This window comes from Cimex lectularius, unplaced genomic scaffold (genome assembly GCF_000648675.2).
Source record: "Cimex lectularius strain Harlan isolate CLEC.00 unplaced genomic scaffold, Clec_2.1 scaffold77, whole genome shotgun sequence".
Taxonomy (NCBI): domain Eukaryota; kingdom Metazoa; phylum Arthropoda; class Insecta; order Hemiptera; family Cimicidae; genus Cimex; species Cimex lectularius.
This window is the reverse complement of record NW_019392836.1, coordinates 309,610-330,538: the sequence shown is the minus strand read 5'-3', so window position 1 is coordinate 330,538 and position 20,929 is coordinate 309,610. Positions and strand designations below refer to the sequence as shown.

General features: G+C 35.7%; 1 protein-coding gene and 1 non-coding gene across 5 annotated transcripts in view; one reads left to right on the top strand and one right to left on the bottom strand.

Annotated features, from left to right (window-relative positions):
* The window catches only part of LOC106669169 (vitamin K-dependent gamma-carboxylase), a 120,503-nt gene extending 100,722 nt beyond the window's left edge, over positions 1-19,781 (top strand). The window contains exons 1-12 of one of the 4 annotated variants that reach the window (XM_014398469.2): positions 5,053-5,182; positions 7,352-7,520; positions 7,572-7,727; positions 7,780-7,945; positions 7,999-8,184; positions 8,239-8,402; positions 8,460-8,618; positions 9,549-9,664; positions 9,721-9,852; positions 9,919-10,039; positions 10,099-10,314; positions 19,356-19,781. In XM_014398469.2, coding sequence (XP_014253955.1) covers positions 7,361-7,520; positions 7,572-7,727; positions 7,780-7,945; positions 7,999-8,184; positions 8,239-8,402; positions 8,460-8,618; positions 9,549-9,664; positions 9,721-9,852; positions 9,919-10,039; positions 10,099-10,314; positions 19,356-19,729 — 1,950 coding nt within the window. In that variant the 5' untranslated portion in view covers positions 5,053-5,182; positions 7,352-7,360 and the 3' untranslated portion in view covers positions 19,730-19,781. Of the gene's footprint in view, positions 1-5,052; positions 5,183-7,338; positions 7,521-7,571; positions 7,728-7,779; positions 7,946-7,998; positions 8,185-8,238; positions 8,403-8,459; positions 8,619-9,548; positions 9,665-9,720; positions 9,853-9,918; positions 10,040-10,098; positions 10,315-19,355 lie in introns of those variants that run through there. The other 3 variants (XM_024228592.1, XM_014398470.2, XM_014398471.2) reach the window with 3 other exon arrangements.
* Trnai-aau lies at positions 10,990-11,062 on the bottom strand. Its single transcript has one exon. It is a non-coding gene; the product is annotated as a tRNA-Ile (tRNA).
* Positions 19,782-20,929: the final 1,148 nt, after the last annotated feature.

The window sequence follows — 20,929 nt, the reverse complement described above, 5'->3', positions numbered from 1 at the left end:
CAGATGTCAGTGACATCAATGACCAGACATTCGGGATATAGTGGCAATGAGAAATCGGACATGTCGGCCAAAAAAAGCCAAAAGAATTCCCTAGGCCCCGAACCCTCCTATGATCTTTTCTTAAAACACCCCCTGCACCATATGGTAATGAGGACAGCACATAAAACTATCATTAGTATTATTAAAAAGAAACCTCCAACAGTAATAAAACTAAAATGGAGACACAGCAACAAAATAATGTAAGACCATCCGATACTCATGGCTCCAAGAAACAACATGAACAGGATGTTTGAATTTAATCAAAACTTCCAAATAAGCCTAGGAACCAAAAAAGAATGTGAACGAGAGGAAAACACCTCCTTTAAGAATGGCACCATCTTTTGGTACACAGTTGGATCTAGAACACGGGAATGTACAGAGGCAGGAGTTCAAACCAAATACTCAGAACCCATGGAAAAATACATCAGTATCTTCCAAGCTGAGATTCACGCAATCGAGAGATGTACTCAACACATCTTAACTAAAGGGTACAAATACAAGAACATAGCTATAATGACAGATAGCCAAGCAGCCATCAAAGCTCTAAGCTCAAATATCATTAGTTCAAAGGTGGTGTTGAACTGCAAAACCAAATTAAACATATTAGATATCCAGAAGAAAGTCAGCCTCTGCTGGGTCCCAGGACACATGGGAGTAGAAGGCAACGAGAAAGCGGACACCCCTGCAAGGAAATGAGCTGCTACACCGCTGATAGGACCCGAACCCTTCTGTGGCATAGGAACCCAAACTATCAATGAGAATCTCAAACAGAAGGGCAAAAAGAAAATGAAGCAGCAATGAAATTCGCTCGAACACAGACAATCAAAGAATCTCCTAACACATTTTGGAAGAAAAAAATTACAGAATGTGTCAAAGGAAGCAGGAATAAACTGCGAATCCTAATAGGATTCTTAACAGGACACAGCAAGCTAAATGGACACTTAAAGAAGATTGGAATAATCCAAGACGGCGCATGTAGATTTTGCTAAACTTGCTCGCAGGAGGAAGTGCTTTGGGAAGTACAATGTGACCATAGAAGATATTCAACCTTTGAACCCGGGCCTACTAATCAAGTAACTTGATGAAATAGGACACCGATGTGCTTTAGGCAGAGAACGGGGGATACAACAGCTCAAGGGCGCAGTATATTACACCCTGACTATTACATCTACATCTTCCTTAAAAAAAGATACATCCAAAAATGGATGTGTATGAATCCAAACAAGTAGCAACACTCTAGGTATGAGATACGAAAAAATGTTCATAGAAGGGCCTTAGCAAGACTTACAAAAGGATTACTGAAAGGCAACCACAACACAACTAGGATTCTGGTTTGGGTCTTGACAGGGCACTGCCGTTAAGAAGGCATATACACTGGATACGAGTATATGCCAGAAAGAAGAGGAGACCGCAGAACATGTTTTTTTTTTGGGGGGGGGGCTATGTATGTGTAGATTCTTGCAATTAGGAGAAGGAAAGCTGCAAGCAAGGCTTTGGAGCCTCTGACAAGGCTATGGAGATTGATTAACAACCTGAAGCTTGCCAACAAGGTATAAAAAACTAGAGGAGCACAATAGATCTCAGATCGAGGTGCGGAAGGCCGTGTGGACGCCTCAGATTTTTCTGTCAATTTACCTAGTGTTAGAAGATTAAAACGGAGATAAAAATAATCGAACGTTTGTAACATTTTTGATCATTTTATCCTTACTTTTGTAGCCTATAATGACGTACAAATAAAATAAACAGGAGTGATGAATTTGTAAGTGGAACACCTGGTATTGGAAAAAATTGCCCTTGTTGAATATTATTGCATTGAAAATTCGTATCAGAGTGTTAAATGATGCTTAGCCGGATATTTTTTTTTCAAAATATTTAGTTTTTTGGTGTACACTGTCGGAAGCGTCTTTCGGTTCTTGTAACTTGAAATATACGATCTCGGTTAATCTGTTTCTGCACATCTTTTCTTATCCTAGGTAAAAAGATCTGTTATAATTGGCTTTAAATACATGCACTACAAAGGGGAAAAATATTTAATAATTATGCAAATTACAACGGATCTCAGGTGGCATTGGCAAGAACGCTTGGAGATAACATGTCTAACTTATTCACGAAAACACCGAAAAAAGAATTGCTGAACACACGTTCATAGTACATGGAAGATCATTAAATTTGCACAGTTAAAAGGAAGTGTGTAGTATTTATAGCTCTAGTATGATCGTTAATTAATGTTTATTTAGAGATCGTGAGATTAGTTCTGGTGTGATGTGGGTATAGAAAAACATTTTCCGTATCGTGCCAACGTTTCGAACTTTATTGATATCATCTTCAGGGCTCAATAAAGATCGAAACGTTAACACGATAAAGACAATGTTTTTCTAAACCTATATCACACCAGACCGCATCTCACGATTTCTAAATAATCAGTAGAAAGCAAGACTTAAAATTCCGGACATGCCCTACCATCTGTTGGTCCAGCGGTGTACTCGAAGTGTACGATTGTCCCGCCAGGATTCGTGAAAGTAAGATAGTTCTATTTTATTATATATTCATCAGTACATAACAAATTTGTATAATTAAACATTATATATGTTGTTATATGCTTGTAAAAAAAATCTGATGCAATATTTCTGAGAAAATAAAGAAAAGCTATCAGAAATAGACCAAAGAAGACTATATAACCTATGTCCTTTTAATCTAGATGGCCGAGTGGTTAAGGCGTCCGACTCGTATTTACCACGCTAGTGGTCCTGAGTTCGAATCCCGGCAGATTACAAGGAATTTTATTTTATTTTTAGTTTGAACCCAAATCCGCGATACCTAACGTGTAATTTGTACATTAAGTACTCCAGTATGACTTTAATTTTTTTACTTTAATTTACAAGTTTAACTATTTTCAATTATCACACTTTATTTGTTTCATTCTACATACTTTTCCAACTTGTAACTGTTTTTTAATTCCAGAACAGAAATGTTCGCGGTTTTGAGGACATACGTACCTAGAAAAATCTTTTATGAATATAATTATCTGAATTTAAAAGTATATTTTCTTAATTTAAGTTGTGCAATTCATAAAACAAGAGAAAATTTGTTAGAAACATGAGTGTGAAAGAATTTCGTAGCACAGCTGTTTTAACATTTTCCAAAAAAGATTAGGTGTGACTTGGTTAGAACCGATTTAAAAATTGAGGTTGAGTTTTTGGTGGATTTGCTCAATTGCAATGTAGGTTATAAAGGTCATTCCATCTTTGGCTAAAAACGGTAGTAAATGATTCCAAACCACTATAGTCACCATTAATTTTTTTTACTGAAAATTTTGTGTTGGCGTGTATTTTTGTCTAAAATTAACCACATACCTTATCAATGTCAGATGTCATGCATTAATCATTTGACATTGGAAGTCACTATTATTCAAGAAAAGGCTTGGTTTGTGGCTTAGCATTGTATTATGGCTCTTCTACTGCTGCCACCCAGTGAAGTGACATAAATCATGCCTTTTAACCTTCTCCTGTTCTTTTACAGTCTAGAAACTGTGGTACTTGTACCAATGACATACAATAGTTTGTGCACAAAGGAACAAAAACAAGTTGAAAACAAACGCCGAAGTCTTGGCAAGCCTAAAACTGTTTCTTGTATTTGACCACATCTCTGATTCACATACAAACTTGAGAACTGCTGATCGATATCTACATCCTTCCCGATTATCTCATATCCAATCTCTTTCTAGCCAATATTTTAGGACTATCCAATTGAATAAATGGTCTCGATCTTTGTTAAGCATTGATAACCACGTACCTTCAGTACTTCTATTTTTGCAATCAGCATGATACTGGTCTGCCTGCATAATGGTTGTTTTATCTGACCAATATAGTGCTTTTTTGGATTCAACTTTACAAATTAAATTTTAGGTAGATAAAGGCAATGTAAAATTGATAATAACCAGAGTTTTTAAGATTTATTAAACAATAATTTACGAGTTTGTCTTGCGACCCTGCGCTCTATCAACGGAAAGCTTTTATCCTTGTTGGCTGAATAAAACAAAATGACGTACAGTCCTCATTGAAAATCATGGTGATAGGTGAATCCTTGATTTTTCATACGTTCAACCGCGAGCCTGTAGCCTAGACGGAAGGAAAAGTTTTAAATATAATTCGGCTTGTCCATCGGCTTGCCAGCTGGCTTCGATCACCGGCCCCATTCATAAATCCCGAGGTGGAGAAGTCGCGATTTAAAATATATACCAATGCTTTTTCTTAAGGTCATGGGATTCCGCGGGACTTATCAGAGTCGGTCTCGGTAAATAAAAACAACGATGGTAGAAAAATGAGGGACTGACAGATGGTTATTGGTAGAAGAGCAAGGATCGTAATTTTTCACTATCTTAACACATTATACTAAACAACACAGGCAATTTTTATTCCGTCATCATAAACCGATACGTTTAAGTTTACATGTTTAAATTTATGTAAATTTAACAACATGGATAATTAAACGGTACAAGTAAGGGACAAGAGTTAATCTCTTTCTTTCTTTTTCTCTCTGACTCTTCATATCTATATTCATTAAACAGGTTAAATAAGTTGCTTCTTAATTTGTAGATTGATTTTTCTGAGCTCCTTTCTCCCATCTTTGAACATGATTTTTCTCCGTTCAATTGATCCATAAGGTTAAACATTTGCCATCGGTTTGAATTTACCCTTTATCATAATGATTATTTGGAGATCGTGAGATGCGGTCTGGTGTGACGTAGGTTTTAGAAAAACATTTTCTTTATCGTGCCAACGTTTCGATCTTTATTGAGATCATCTTCAGGGCTCAAAGTGTTTGTTTTCTGCGTAGTTGTGTCATTTTTGGGTGTCGTGTTAAGAGTCCCCCAGTGCAAACACACACACACACCAGTTTATCATAATATATACCTTCAATGAACATTCTTTTGACATTTAATCGAACATCCCGATTAACGTTAAATTAAGCGTTGGTCGTTGAAAAGTGGCGGTACGCAGCCACGGAGGTGTCTATCGATCGATGGCCGAAGGGCTAAGGGTCGGTTGTTACCATGGGGAGGAGAGAGACGTCTCTTCGCATCATTTCCACTCGTTTGTGGAGTCCACGACGCAGATGTAGGAGCCAGGAGGTCCATGAACACGTGAGTAATATAATTTGAGAAATCTATATTGAAAACCACCGTCATTGTGTCCCGCCATCGCCTTAAGCAATCAGGACCAGGCTGACAGCTGTTTACCAAAGACCGATTATAAATATTTCGAAAAATAAAACACATTTAAATCTGTTTCACAATATTTTATAAAATGGCAATGTGAATTTTTAAAAAAACTGACCCATTGGAGAATGCATGAAATAGGTGTTCAATAGAAATGACCATTTGTCTTCCAATATTATTTTACCGGCATTTGAATCACGAAGTGCTATTTGTGTGTCGGCTTAATATGTTTCGTAAAGTAAATAACTTGAAAATATTTATTTTTTATTTTTCCTCACAAAATTATTTTACCTTATTCTTTAAAAAAGTCAAATAATAAAAGGTTGGTAATAAAGCATCAATTGTGTTAAATCTGCAAATCCTGAATGATCTAGGGCTTCGCTGACTTATTAACGTTTTTAGAAAAAAAAATCTTGACAGTAGGGACTTTTGAGTGCAATTCGAGCCCTTAAACAAACAATACATCCAAAAATAACGAGATATCGTAAGATCTACACCTTTTTCACTGTCCACACCATGCTTTACGCGGACTTACCTGTCCTTTTCAGCAAATATAAAAACACTTCTCTTTTATTTAAATAACCTGTAGATGTAATTTATTCAGGAAGTATACTGCCATAGTACCATTGTATAATGAGTCAAAATTCATCAAAATGTTTTGTGGTTATATCTCGTCGGAATTTAATAATTTTTTTTTGGTGATACTAGGTCGAGAAAAATTGTTTTATGTTACTCCAATAATTTTTTACATTTGTATATCTGCTTTAGTTGTGCATATATTTCAAAATTATATATCAACTGATTTATTTTTTTATATAAGATAAGAAAATAAAATATAAGATAGTATTAAATGAGAATAAACCTATAAAAACTTACAAATTCAAAAGGTGCTTTCAGTAAGGAGGTTAAAAAAATATACTTTTGAAAACCCAATCCCGATTCGTTTTAAGCACTCAATATAACCATTAAGTACGAATTTTTATGGCAAACAAAAGATAAATTTTTAAGCTGGATTCGCCAGGAACAATTTTTCTCCAATTTACACTTGGAAACTTCATTCACTCACTTAAAATTTCACAACTACTCTGATCTCTATCCAAATTGTACGTTCGATTTTCGACAAAAAATAAATAAATAAACATTATTAAATAAAAAATAGATTAATTAAAAAAATAGGGGGCATTGGGAAGATGAAAATTGTGAGAAAAAAGTATTGTTTGATTTTCCCCAAAATTTGTATTTGGGGGTTTTGAGGAGTGCAAAAAACGAATATCAACTTTGTTTGTAAATAGGTATATGGCTAATGCCAAGAGGTTAGGAAAAAAAACTTTGTTTGTCGCTTTAAAAAAATGTTCTTTTTAAATAAATAAAAAAGAATTTAAAAAAATTAACCTACTTTGCTCATTTTAGTACCCTATTTGTAGATTAACCAGATTTTCATATAGGCCAGATACAAAATTGTTTTGAGGGGTGCAAAAAACGAATATCAACTTTGTTTGTAAATAGGTATATGGCTAATGCCAAAAGGTTAGGCAAATAAAAAACGTGTCCCGCTTTAAAAAATGTTCTTTTTAAATAAATAAAAAATAATTTTTAAAAAATTAACCTACTTTGCTCATTTTAGTATCCTGTTTGTAGATTAACCAAATATTCATATAGGCTAGATACAAAATGAATGAGAAAATGTACCTCAGCCAATTTCCCGACCATACTCTGGGATAAAAAACCATTTTCTTGCCCTCACAATTTGGCATTGAGGATTCATAATTTTTCCTTTTTAATTTTTTTCCATTAATATTTTTGTTAATAGACATTTTTGTCATTCTTGTGTAAATATGCTATTGTGCTCTTAATTGGTTATTCACCGTGAGTTTAACGCCCAGAATAAATTTTATTTTTTCAATTCATTACTTGTAAAATAAATATTTAAAAAGAATTTAATTATCTATAAATATATTAGATTTTGTGGGTTATATTAATCAATTTATCTAGCCAGCAAGGGTGCCTTAAAAAAACCCAGCTTATAATCAAACATATGCATTTTTTTAGTATTTTTTATGTAAGTAACAGACTGATTTTAGTTTTGTTCTGCAGTGTTAAATCATGGCACACTCTTCGAAAAAGGTGAGGCAGCAGTCGAAATCTTACATCGAGAACATCCTAGGCTTTCCAGTCAGACATCTGCTCGACTGGAATTCTTTTGTCCTGCTTCTTTTCAAACCGGTTGATCCTAGTTCGATAGCAGTTTCAAGGATATTGTTCGGTATGTTGAATCAGTTAGATTAAGACATATATTGTGTAAGTGTTGTTCAAGGTGCTTTAATGGTGCTTGATATACCGGATGAGAGAGGACTTAGCGAAGCTGATTTACGCTGGGGTAATCAAGATGAATGTAGGTTTCCTTTGTTCGATTTTCTAACACCTTTACCATTGGAATGGATGTGCATCGTTTATTTGATTATGTGGCTTGGTAAGTCAAAATAGATTTGTTTATTTATTAAATCTGATGTTTGCATTTCCAGGTGCTGTGGGTATTATGCTGGGTGCATTTTTTAAGTTCTCCTGCTTAGCTTTTTCAATTCCTTACTGGTATATTTTCTTGTTGGACAAAACTGCATGGAATAATCACTCATATTTATATGGACTTTTGTCAATTATGTTCATTTTTTCCGATGCTAATAATTACTGGTAAGAGTTTTAAATTTATGTGAATATAATTTGCATTGACAGAAATTCTTCAGGTCAGTGGATTCACTCATCGGAAGAGTAAAGCATAATAAAGATGTGCCTCTTTGGAACTATGGAATTTTGAGGTTTCAGTTATTCCTACTTTATTTTTATGCAGGGTTGAAAAAATTAGATTTTGACTGGCTCGCCGGTCATTCTATGTCATCGCTGTCCACACATTGGGTCTTTGATCCATTTAGGTAAAAAGAAGAAATTTTCTTTTCAATCAAACATGCCTGAGTTTTAAATTTTAGGGCGTTTCTCACGTCACATGAAATTGACTTGTGGATAATACATATAACTGGGTTTCTACTCGACCTTACTGTCGGTTTTTGGATCTATTTTGACTCGACACGACCAATCGCTTTCCTATTCCTGGCAAGCTTTCACTTGATGAATTCTCAAATGTTTCATATAGGTATTTTCTTTAAATGGATTAATTACTTAAAATAAACTTAATATTTATGTGTTTCAGGGATGTTTCCATATGTCTGCCTTGTCACAATGCCATTATTTTGCAGTTTCAACTGGCCAAAAAGTTTAATTGCCAAGTTGAAATACCCATTAGCTTGCATTAAACTTCAAACGGAAAAAAATGACAACTGCTATTATATTGAGCCTAATAAAAATAAAAGTAATTATTTTTATAAATTATGAAATTTGTCTAGGTGGTCTGTGAGGTTTGTATTTACTCATTACCCATTCTATTAGTAAATGCCTCACCCAACTTATGTCCCTTAAAATAATCTCCCAAATGAACCACTAGCCAATCGAAAAGGGCCATGCTGAACCTAGTGAGGATTCTTCTTGTTTAGCCAGTTATCGAACTTGCATTTGGCAATATTAGCAATAATTTTGGTCAGTCTATAGTTGAAGTTTATGATAGAGAATTAGTACCAAAAAAATAAATAAATAAAATAAATAAATAAAAATAAAAAATAAAAAAACAAACAGCAAGAATAGGTTGCCAAAACTGACCCATAATAGTCAAATTATAAATAAAATTATAAACAATTCAGTTTGGTGACATAAATAAAGTTATTGTTATATATATTGATTGATTTGTATAAGCTCAACATACACATACACATCTGTTCAGAATTGAACTTATGACTTCTCAAGCCCTAAGTGATTTACCCTATGTGCTAGCGAAGATAGGCTCTAGGGGCTTTCAACACTAGATCATTTCATCTCCATGCAGCTTTTAAAATTAAGTATTAATAAATTTCACTGGTTTTTAAATACATTCTGCCCTATGTACATACCATTCACACTAGAAAGGTAGTGGAGTACTCAACATTCCTCTCATTTATTTGCCCTTTAGATATTAATGGCCATTTATTACTGAATATTTATTATAATTACAGCATTTATTTATTAACTTGAACTATAATTTAAAATATGCATAAACATTAACATAAATTCTCAATAAAATATAACCAATTACAATTTATATTGTGATAGAATAACCTTAAAAATAAATAATTTAAGTATAATATTATTCTCTTTAATTGATTGCGATCTTAATTGGATAAAATAGAATAATTAAATTTACACATTTCAGGTGGTACAAATTTCAAGGCGATTAACCACAACTGGAGAAAACATTTGGTAGGCGCTTCAATTTGTGTTCATGTATTGATACAGTTGTTTCTCCCTTATTCTCATTTCATCACACAGGTGAAAAATAACATAAATATTAATTTAATAATTTTTCTATAAGATTTTTCAATTAGGGTTATAACAACTGGACGAATGGATTGTACGGGTACTCTTGGGATATGATGGTCCACACCTGGGATCCGGTGTTGGTTATGATAAAAGTGGTGGACAATGATTCCGGTGAAGAAATGTTTTTAGATCCAGAAGTACTTATTGAAACTAATTTAATTTTTATAACAGTTCATTTGTACAAATAATATATATTTTTAAAGGCTTGGGTTCAAAATGATCGCTGGCAAAAACATGGTGATATGGTCATTCAGTATTCAAAATGTGTTCAGAGAAATATTCAAAAATCAAAGAGTAGAGTTCAAAATATATCTCTTTATATCGGTAATTTCTAATTAATATTTAAAAAAAAAATAGATATATTATTTTGAATTTTGATATAGACGTTTGGACCTCACTCAATAAGAGATTTCAACAGAGGATGTTTGATCCCGGAGTGGACCTACTCAAAGCGGAATGGTCGCCTACAAAACCGATATCATGGCTTATGCCACTTCTGACTGATCTGTCGAATTGGAGATACGCCATAACGGAGATAGAGAAGCACGTCCGGTCTTGGTCAAATTACTCGGATGCTCTATTTTTCGCTGATTTCCCTGGTAAGAAAGTGCCTTCTCACACATTTTGTATAAATACAATGAAAATTTATTCGAGTCTATACCCTAAAACATATTTCATTTCCTTCCATGTGCTTTTGATGGATACACTTGTCTGATCTTCATATGGAGCCTATATTTCTGATATGAATAGTGTGTTTGATCTCATTCATTGACCATTTAATTATGCTTAAAACCATAGGTTTTAGTATTTCAAATAGTGTTCAGTTCTTATATTTAGCTTAGTTAAGTATACATTTTGTTAGTTTTGTAAAAATGATAAAAGTTTCAGAGCCCAGATGAAGGTGATAATTATATATTCCTGAAAAAGCCGAACAAAGGAAGTTATTGTTTTCTTTCAGTTTTTTTTTTCTTTGGTTTTTAATAGTAAAATGATTAAATATATAAATTATTTCATAAACAAGCTGGTTTGTATTGGGTTGTCCGGAAAATAATGCAGGGTTTCATGTATTCTTTCAATTACACTTCTATACAGGGTGTTACACGGTTAACTATTAGTACTGTCATGGTTAATTCAATTGAATTAAGGTTTTTAGTTGAGCGAAATAAAGGTCAGATTTGAATTAATGATGCTAAGTTGAGAAATTACGATTTTGTAACGCTTGACCAATTAATATCTTTCAATTAATTAAGGTTTTTAGTTGGGAAAAAAGTCAGTGTCACGAGCGGGATTCGAACCCACGACCTTCGGCTTATTACGCCGCTGCTCTCCCACTTGAGCTATCATGACTTCGATCCACTCGGACACTAACTTCCCATCTCAACCCCACCTTTTGAATTTTCCCTTCTTTTTGCCATTAGGTTTCGTGGTCCGCTTGACGCCATCTTTTGAATTTTCCCTCCTTGCGGTTGGGATGGGAAGTTAGTGTCCGAGTGGATCGAAGTCACGATAGCTCAAGTGGTAGAGCAGCGGCGTATTTAGCCGAAGGTCGTGGGTTCGAATCCAGCTCGTGACACTGACTTTTTTATCTCATCTAAAAACCTTAATTAATTGAAAGATATGAATTGGTCAAGTGGACCACGAAAACTAACGAATTCAATAAATAAAACTTAGTTCAGTGCCACCAGAACGAGGCTTATATTTGGACCCTTTCTTGAGGTATTAACATTTTTGTGATTTTAGTCTAAAATCAGATTTTTTAAAAATAAAATCGTAATTTCTCAATTTAGCATCATTAAAATTCAAATCTGACCTTTATTTCGCAAACTACATTCAATTTTTCACAAGGTAACAACATTTTCGTTGAAAAATTCCCGCTTCCGAATACACAGTAGTTGCTCAAAGAATAAGTAATGGCAGAACCTATGTTTTTTTTGAAAATACTCAATTATGGCTCGTGCAATAACTTTTCCATCAAAATTTTGGGGGATTTCACCAATGTTGCCTTATCTCACTTTCACAATTTTTTAGAACTTTTCTTACTTAGTGAAATCACTTTGCAAGGCTGGAAACGTGATATCGAACCCAAGAGAGCAATACAAGAATTAGAACATTCTTCTCGTGGCCAGCGAAGAGCCTATTAGAATTTGACCCCATTAGACTTTTGGGATAGTGGATTTTTGGGATACAGGGACAGTGTACATCATACCCCGTATACAAGGGATACAAGAAAACCCATAGAGAAAATTGAAATCACGTGCTATGAAATGAGGGAATGTAGGGAAGAAGTCTTCCATGTAGTCATATCGGTTGCTCTATCATTTGTACATCCAATACGAAGGAAAGCATTTAGAACAATACATCAGTAAATTTGCAAAAAAATTCATAAATTAATTAAGCTTAATTTTCATTGTAATTTTTCTTCAATTATATACACATCATTAAAAGAATGGATATGATTTTTGTTACCAACTAATAAATGTTTTCATTAAAAATATGACGTGTACCATGTTCTTGAGGTTGCTGCTCTCCTTGGGTTCGACATCACGTTTTTCAACCTTGCAAAGGATATTTCACTAATAAAAGTTCTAATAAATGTAAAAGTATGTTCTTAAAATACATATAAAATAAGGCAACTTTGGTGAAATCCGGAAAATTTTGATGAAAAAGTACAGAAATGATAAATTGTGGAGTGAGTGTGTTGTTAAATCTTTTTAAAAAGATTTACAATTGACTATTTCCAAAAACATTTTCTGCCATTTGTTATTTTTTGAGCGGCTATTGTGTATTCAGAAACACGAATTCTTCAAAGGAAATGTTGGTATCTCGTGGAAAATCGAAGGAAATAAAGGTCAGATTTGTATGTTAATGGCGCTAAAGTTGTGAAATTACGATTTTATGTAAAAAAAACACACCCTGTTTTTAGACTAAAATGTTAATATCTCAGGAAAGAGTCAAGATAGAAACCTCATTCTGGTGGCACTTAACCGTTTTATTTAGTGAATCCACTATGGCAGTATAGTCAGCTAACCCTGTAACACCCTGTAAAATACACTGTTTAAGTTTGATGGAGTAGACTTTTCTATGAGTGACAACACTTTTTAATCCTCTTCCAAACAAAAATGTTTGTTTTCTACAGCAGCGTTTCGTTATTTAGGAATAATTCAGTCTTTACTTTGTTGTCTGTTGATTTTCCCTTAATTTCGTTTTATGAGTATAAACTCAGTAGGAACTGTGCCTAAATGACAAGGAACATTAATGAAATCTGAGGTGATGGCAGTGTGAGTGAGAGCACCGTTCAGAGTTGGTTTAAAAATTTCGAAAAGGCTTGATTATCTTACCTGTAAACTCGGATGTCAAGTGAGGAGTAATAAGCCATTCAGTAGAGTCAACCCTAGAACCTTTCTTAACCTCGGAAGAAAGAGATCTTAAAAACGAATTAAATGTCCTCAATGTCGTTGGGTCAGTGGAAGATTCTGTGAATAGCCCGTAAAATGTGAAATGTGTGATCGAGGTGTGTGAAGTCATAGTGATTTATGTAGATGGATCAAAATCTAATGATAGTGTCGAAGGGGTGTTTTTAGGTGTGGTTAATAATTATTCTAAGCTTTTGAAACCGCCTAACTTGTGGTCAATATTTACAGCTGAAACCATGGCAATTCGCTTTGCGATATGTTCACGGTTTCACTGATAAGGACGTAGTAATCATATCTGACAGCCAAAGTGCTCTTAAGTCCCTTAAATCCAATAAACACTCTAGAACCCCTATCATACACGACATCCGCCATGATGCATTAATGATTAGGGAAAAGGGAGCGGATGTGTACTTTTCATAGGTTAAGAGACAGTGTGACAATCGGATCATTACAGGTTGAAATTTTTTTTTAATGAAACTTAATCGAAAATGGAGTAGAATGCCGCCAGAGCGGGTGTCCTACGGAGATATGATTTTCTTGTGTTTTTCGAAAAAAATCGAACCTTATGCCGTTAAATCGCGTTTTCCCACCTTTATCTAATTTATTCGCAGTTTTAACTCCTTTATCGGAAAGAGAGATAAATTCCTATAGGACAACATAATTTTCATTTCGACGAGATTAAATGCCATTTTTAATATAGAAAATGTAAAATTGATCAGAAATCCGGAATTCTCAGAGGAATTTAAAAAATTGCCTCTCTTTTAATAATCTTAGAAACTGTCGAATCACACAAAAATTTCTTCATTTATTAATCTTTCTAACCATGTATTCATTACTGTGATTGATACTTCTTTGAGAGGAGAAATCAAACTTCAGTGGTGAGAAAACGTGGTTTCGGTTGATGGAAGAAGTGGAAGTAGTTTATCATGTTCGCTTTCGTTTTCTTTCTTTTCATTCTCATTTTAGAAAAAAATAAACAAAACTATAACGGATTCAGGATAAAATTTGTTTTGAACTGTCTTCCCCTGATCCTGACGCACAACCTTGGTCGTTTCAGAAAGCTCCCACAGTAACTGGATGATTTAACTTCTTCCTAAAGGTGGCCATTCACGATTACTCCAAATGGAACCGCGTCAAGCCGTACAGCTCCATTTGGAGTGCCTGAAATTGGACGGGGCATTCACGACCGCTCCACTGCCAGTCGCTCCGAATGTCAACCAGTGAATTACCTTCTCAAAATGGATGACGATCTCTTGTGCTACTCTTCTGTTTATTTACATATTAAAAGCAAAAAATCGAAGAGGAAATGGTGTAAGAAGTGGCTCCTGAACAGAAGCCGTAATACCCACATCAATTTGATGAAAGATCTTTCCCTTGAACCCGCTGATTGGAGGAACTATTTAAGGATGGATGAAACGTCTTATTTATTCATTATATTTAGTGTTCTATTGACCAAATTACTTCTTTCAATTATTTACTCTTTTTTATAAGGTTTTAATTGAAATGAAAAAGCTAGTGCCACGAGCGGGATCTGAATCCATGGCCTTCGGCTAAATACGCCGCTGCTCTACCACTTGAGCTATCGTGACTTCGATCCTCTCCGGCACCAAAAATTGGCAAAAAGAGAGAAAATTCGAAAAGTTGTAGGTTGAGATGGGGAGTTGGTGCCCGAGTGGATCGAACTATCGAAGTCAGGATAGCTCAAGTGGTTAGCGCAGCAGCGTAGCCGAATGTCGTGGATTCGAATCCCCTCGTGACACTATTTTTTCATTTCAACCAAAACCTTACAAAAAAAAGATTAACGTCTTATTTATATTTACTCCAGCTTGTTACCCCCTTGATTAGAAAACAAAAGACAATCATGAGACAAATCATCACTACATGAAAGGTTGGCAACCACATTACGATTTCTCGCTACAGGAATGAACTACAAAGAACTTAAATTCTCTACTACAATTTCTGATCATTGCTAGGGGGTTATCAATACTCCATCTCTCACTGCATTTGTATCCATCATTTTGAAAACGTCGACCACTGGTTGAGGATCGAATTTCTTTTATTTCTATCGTGGTAATCATTGTCCTCCACTTTCCATACACATGGTAAACTTTCATACAATTCAATCACCTCAACAATAAAATTTCGAATGGACGTCATTACCAATAAAGAATAAACGTTTTTGACTTTTTGAGAATGTACGACGGAGATGTTTGCTCAGTGACAGAAAGACAGAGACTGCGCCAAAAAAACGAGGGTTTTCCCATTCACGACCAGGCCAGCGCGCCAAAATGCCCACCATCCACGCCAGGTTTTCCCATTCACGAACGGGCCATGCCGTCATCGCGCCATAGATGTTTGGAGTGGCGCGATGGGTTTGGACCGGTCGAATATTCGGCACAGCCGGGCACGCCAGTTCAGCTTTGCCATTGACGTGGTTTTTGGAACGGCGTCGCTCCGTTTGGACTGCTAGGAGCGATCGTGAATGGCCACCTTAAGTTTTTGTGCTGCAGCAATTATTCTTCTCTTTAACTCTTCTTTGCTGTTGACCTGTATCCTGCAGACTTCTTGTTTGAGAATACCTCAAACGAAGAGGTCCAAGGATTGAGATCTGCGGATCTCGGTGGACATGGAATGATACCACCTCGCTCTATCCACACAGGGAACGGTTTAGACTTCTCCACCCTTCCCACAACAGTTCAAGATAAATTTTATCCTGAATACATTATTGTTTTGTTTATTTTTTTTAAATGAGAATAAAAAGAAAGAAAAGGAAAACGAATATGATAAACTACTTCCACTCCTTCCTTCAACCGAGACCACGTTATCTCACCATTGAAGTATGATTTCTCCTCTCAAAGAAGTATCAATCACAGTAATGCATACGTCGTTAGAAAAATTATTAAATAAAGAAAGTTTTGTGTGATTTCACCGATTCTAAAATTATTAAAATAGAAGAAAATTTTTGAATTCCTCTGAAAATCCCGGATTTATGCTAAATTTACATTTCTTCTATTAAAAATGACATTTAATTGAGTCGTCAAGAAAAGAAAATGGTGCAGTACTACAGGAAATTTATCGCTCTTTCCCAAAAAGGAGTTCTATCTACGAATAAATTAGGTAAAAGTTGGGAAAACGCGTTTTAACGGCATAAGGACCTATTTTTTTTTCGAAAAACACAAAAACAATCATAACTCCATATTAAACAGAGATAGAACACCTGTTCTGGCGGCATTCAACTCCATTTCAATGAAGTTTCACCCCCCCCAAAAAAAAAAAAAAACATTTATCCGAATGTACCCTATATAAAAATTGATCTGGCAAATAGAGGACGAAGTAATAAAGTAATAAGATGTGGTAAATATTACGACAATCATTTTATCTCTCATGTAAAACATATTTTAAAAACCGTTGTCAACAAGTATATGATCAGGAAAAAACCAATGCAAGGCGATAATATGCAGAAGTGCAACCTAGGATATCCTTAAAGTCTTGGTTCAGCCGGATTAACCGGCCACTTCTGTTTTCAGTATATTATGTACACTCCATTTAAATTTAATCATAACGGGCTCCCATACTACATACATAAAATCTATTTTATGAAAAATCTATGTATGAAATTTAGCTGACTATAACATCTGCTATTGTGATAACAGTACCGTAGCAGATACCGACCACTCTTTTCTAACATGGCCGCCACTTCACGAGGAAGAAGGAAACTGTTCGAAGTGGTGGTCAAGCAAGGAGGGCCACAGCCTACAAAAATGTCTCTTCTATAGAGAATTTCTAATTTGGATCTGCTGGATTCTAGTGTAGGGATGGCGTGCAAAAGTGACATTCCGGTATAAAGAATTAATAAAATAATCACATTCCTTTCCGATTAGCGGGATCTGACTGGTAAAGCAAAAAAAAAAAAAAAATTACTTATTCTACGGATTTCTCCCCTAGATGATGATATTCTATGATATCATTTGTCGAAGAAAATCCCAGAAAACTGTTCGATAAGATGCAGAGAATTTTGCAGTCCTGACCACCTTAAGGCAATTGGAAAGGGGAAAAATCTCAAAAGTTGGTTTCCTCAAGATCGCCAAAAAGTCGCTATCAAGTTTGCGCAACATTTCTTTGCGGAAACAGAAACGAATCTTTTCTGGATAGAATTGTTACTTGAGACGAAAAATGGATTCTCTACGATAACAGCAGACGTTCTGGATTATGGCTCGACAAATGGGAAGCAGCACCACATTTTCCAAAGCCCCCAACTCATCAAAAAATGGTGTCTCTCTCAAATTGAAGAAATGCACCAAAAATTGAAATTATTGAAGCCATCTTTGTTCAATCGGAAAAGGCCGATTCTGTTATATATGCTCGGCCGCATGCCACACAGCTGACAACACGAAAAGTTGGTGATGAGGTTCTGCCTCCCATCCCTATTCTCCAGACGTCTCGTCTACCGACTACCATTTATTCAGACACCTGGACAACGTTTTACAACGTAAAAAATTTATTGCTTAAAAGTCGTTAAAAAATACGTTTACAGAATTTGTTAATAATAAAAACTCAAAATTGTATTCAGAGAAGTTGCCATCACGTAGGGAGAAGTGTATTGGGAGTGATGGAGGGTATTTTAATTAATAAAAAATGTTTCAATTCATTTATTTAATTGTTTTTGTTTTATAACGATAAACCTGCGTTATTTTTAGGACATCTCAATATAATTAGACCTCTACAAGATTATTCACCAGGTCTGACTATATTTCGTTTTGTTTCGCCATGTTAAGAATTGGGTCTGTGTGATTTGAGAGATCAGGATGGTTGGTAACGAATTTGGTCAAGCGTGCAAGAGAGAGAGGGAGAGAGAGAGAGAGAGAGAGAGTGAGAGAGAGAGAGAGAGAGAGAGAGAGAGAGAAGAGAGCGAATGAGAAGGAGAATGAAAGATAAAATGCAAATGCCTACGTTCGGACGCTCTAAACTTTTTTTTAATATCATCATTATTGTTCCGTTGAGTTTTAATAACAATGCACTTCTTTGAAATATTCCACTGAATCTATCTAAAGTTGATATAGACTGGAGACGTTTATCCTACCATTAATTATTGCACATTTCGCTCTTTCATTGCACCACTTCTTTAAGAAACAATTAATTCAGGTTTTTAGTTGAGATAAAAAAGTCAATGGCACGAGCGGGATTCGAACCCACGATCTTCGGCTTGATACGCCGCTGCTCTACTACTTGAGTTATCGTGACCTCGATCCACTCGGACACTAACTTCCCATGTCAACCCCACCTTTCGAATTTTCCCTCCTTTTGGCCATTTTTCAAATGTCGTGTAATCGGATAGGATTCTCGGCGACAAATGAAATGGCCACGGAGAGCTTTAGTGAAGTATACTTCATTTTAATTCATTAAATTCACTAATTTCGTGGTCCGCTTGACCAATTAATATATTTCAATTAATTAAGGTTTTTAGTTGACTTTTTTAGCTCAAGCGTACCACGAAATTAGTGAATTTAATGAATTTAAATGAAGAGTATTCTTCACTAAAGCTCTCCGTGGCCATTTCATTTGTCGCCGAGAATCCAATCCGATTACACGACATTTGAAAAATGGCAAAAAGGAGGGAAAATTCAAAAGGTGGGGTTGAGATGGGAAGTTAGTGTCCGAGTGGATCGAGGTCACGATAGCTCAAGTGGTAGAGCAGCGGCGTATCATGCCGAAGATCGTGAGTTCGAATCACGCTCGTGCCATTGACTTTTTGTCTCAACTAAAAACCTTAATTAACTGTAATGTATTAATTGGTCAAGCGGACCACGAAATTAGTGAATTTAATGTCTTTAAGAAAGTTTATTTACACTTACACACACTCACAAATAGCGGGCCAGAGAGATAAGGATATATAGCGAGAAGAAGGGCGGGAGGGAGTGAGGAGAGAAAGTGAGAGAGAGGGAGATGGAGGGAGGGAGAAAGAAGAAAGAGAGAGAGTGAGATTGATTGATTGATTGACGATTTTGTTTAATCGCGCAAAAGGATGCACAGCGAATAATGAATAACGCAAGAGAGAGAGAGGAGAGAGAGAGAGAGAGAGAGAGAGAGAGAGAGAGAGAAGTGAGGGAGAGGGAAAGGTGTAGTGATAGAAGAAAAAGGAAGATATAAGAAACAACAAAACACATAACACACCCACCAACACACCAACACATGCACACTTGGATTGATTAATTTATGTTCCATTGCAGGTTTAACACTTGAAAATTACATTCACAAAGATCTGACGAATGTTTCGCTGACGGTGCTCAGAGGGGATGTGATAGTCGAACAGAGTAACAAGACGAACGCTACCCTTGGAACAGGTGATTACGTTCCGCTTACCACAGGCGCATTCCATAAGGTTCATACGGTCTCGAGTACGCCGGCATGTTTTATGTACACATATTACAACATGTCGAAGACTTCTGATACAGGGAAGAAGAGTGTCAGCTTGGACAAATTTCATAAAACGGTTAAAAACCGTATCGACGGCGTACTGAGTTCGATCGCGTTAGTGAGCAATTCATTCTTGAACATCTTGTACTCCGTTCCCATGGTAAGAAGAGTGAGGATTACAGGGTAAATTAGGATATAACTGTAGTATCATTAAAAATAATAAATATATATTAACCTATTGTTTTTCATGCTATTTGGACTGTTTTTTAACCCATCTCCCAAGAGAATTAGTTAAGGTCAAGCAATACTGCTGAAGAATCACCAATCCTTTTTCAATAATTGGGCAAAATTAGGCAATTCCCCTTGCTATAAATCGACAACTACTGAACGCAGTGAGGATGCTTCATCTCTGAGCGTCCAATGATATATCAAGTGATCACCAGGAGTTAGGGGACGATCACAAAGGAAGTTGATGTTCTTCTTAGGAAGGACCTTGAATAGATTAACCTATACATGACAGATGAGTCGTGTAGGTTTAGCATAGCAAAGCGCCGTACTGGTAATATCCAATGAAAAATCTCGCTCTCTCCTTCTTGATCTTTCTTTTTTTTCTCGCTCTCTCTATTTATCCCACATCCTTACATACTCTGTCTCTCTCTCTCTCTCTCTCTCTCTTTCTTTCTTTCCTCTCTCTCACATAACATACTTTCTTTTCGGATTTTGTTGGAGACTGTTTTTCCCTCCATTTTATTTTCTTGTTCTTTGGTACTTTCTCTCATTTTGCCACTGTCTCATTCTGTCTATCTCTCCGTCTCTCTCTCTCTTTCCCCCATTTGTCCCACATCCTTACTTACTCTGTCTCTCTTTCTTTCTGGTTCTCTCCCAAGCTCTCTTTCTCTTTCCTCTCTCTCACATAACACACTTTCTTTTCGGATTTTGTTGGAGACTGTGTTTTTCCCTCCATTATATTTTCTTGTTATTTGGTACTTTCTCTCATTCTGTCTATCTTTCCGTCTCTCTCTCTCTCTCTCTCTCTCCCCATTTGTACCACATCCTTACTTACTCTGTCTCTCTCTTTCTTTCTGTGTCTCTCTCTCTATCTCTCTCTCTCTCTCTCCCCATTTGTACCACATCCTTACTTACTCTGTCTCTCTCTTTCTTTCTGTGTCTCTCTCTCTATCTCTCTCTCTCTCTCTCCCCATTTGTACCACATCCTTACTTACTCTGTCTCTCTCTTTCTTTCTGTGTCTCTCTCTCTATCTCTCTCTCTCTCTCTCCCCATTTGTACCACATCCTTACTTACTCTGTCTCTCTCTTTCTTTCTGTGTGTCTCTCTCTCTATCTCTCTCTCTCTCTCTCTCACATAACACACTTTCTTTTCGGATTG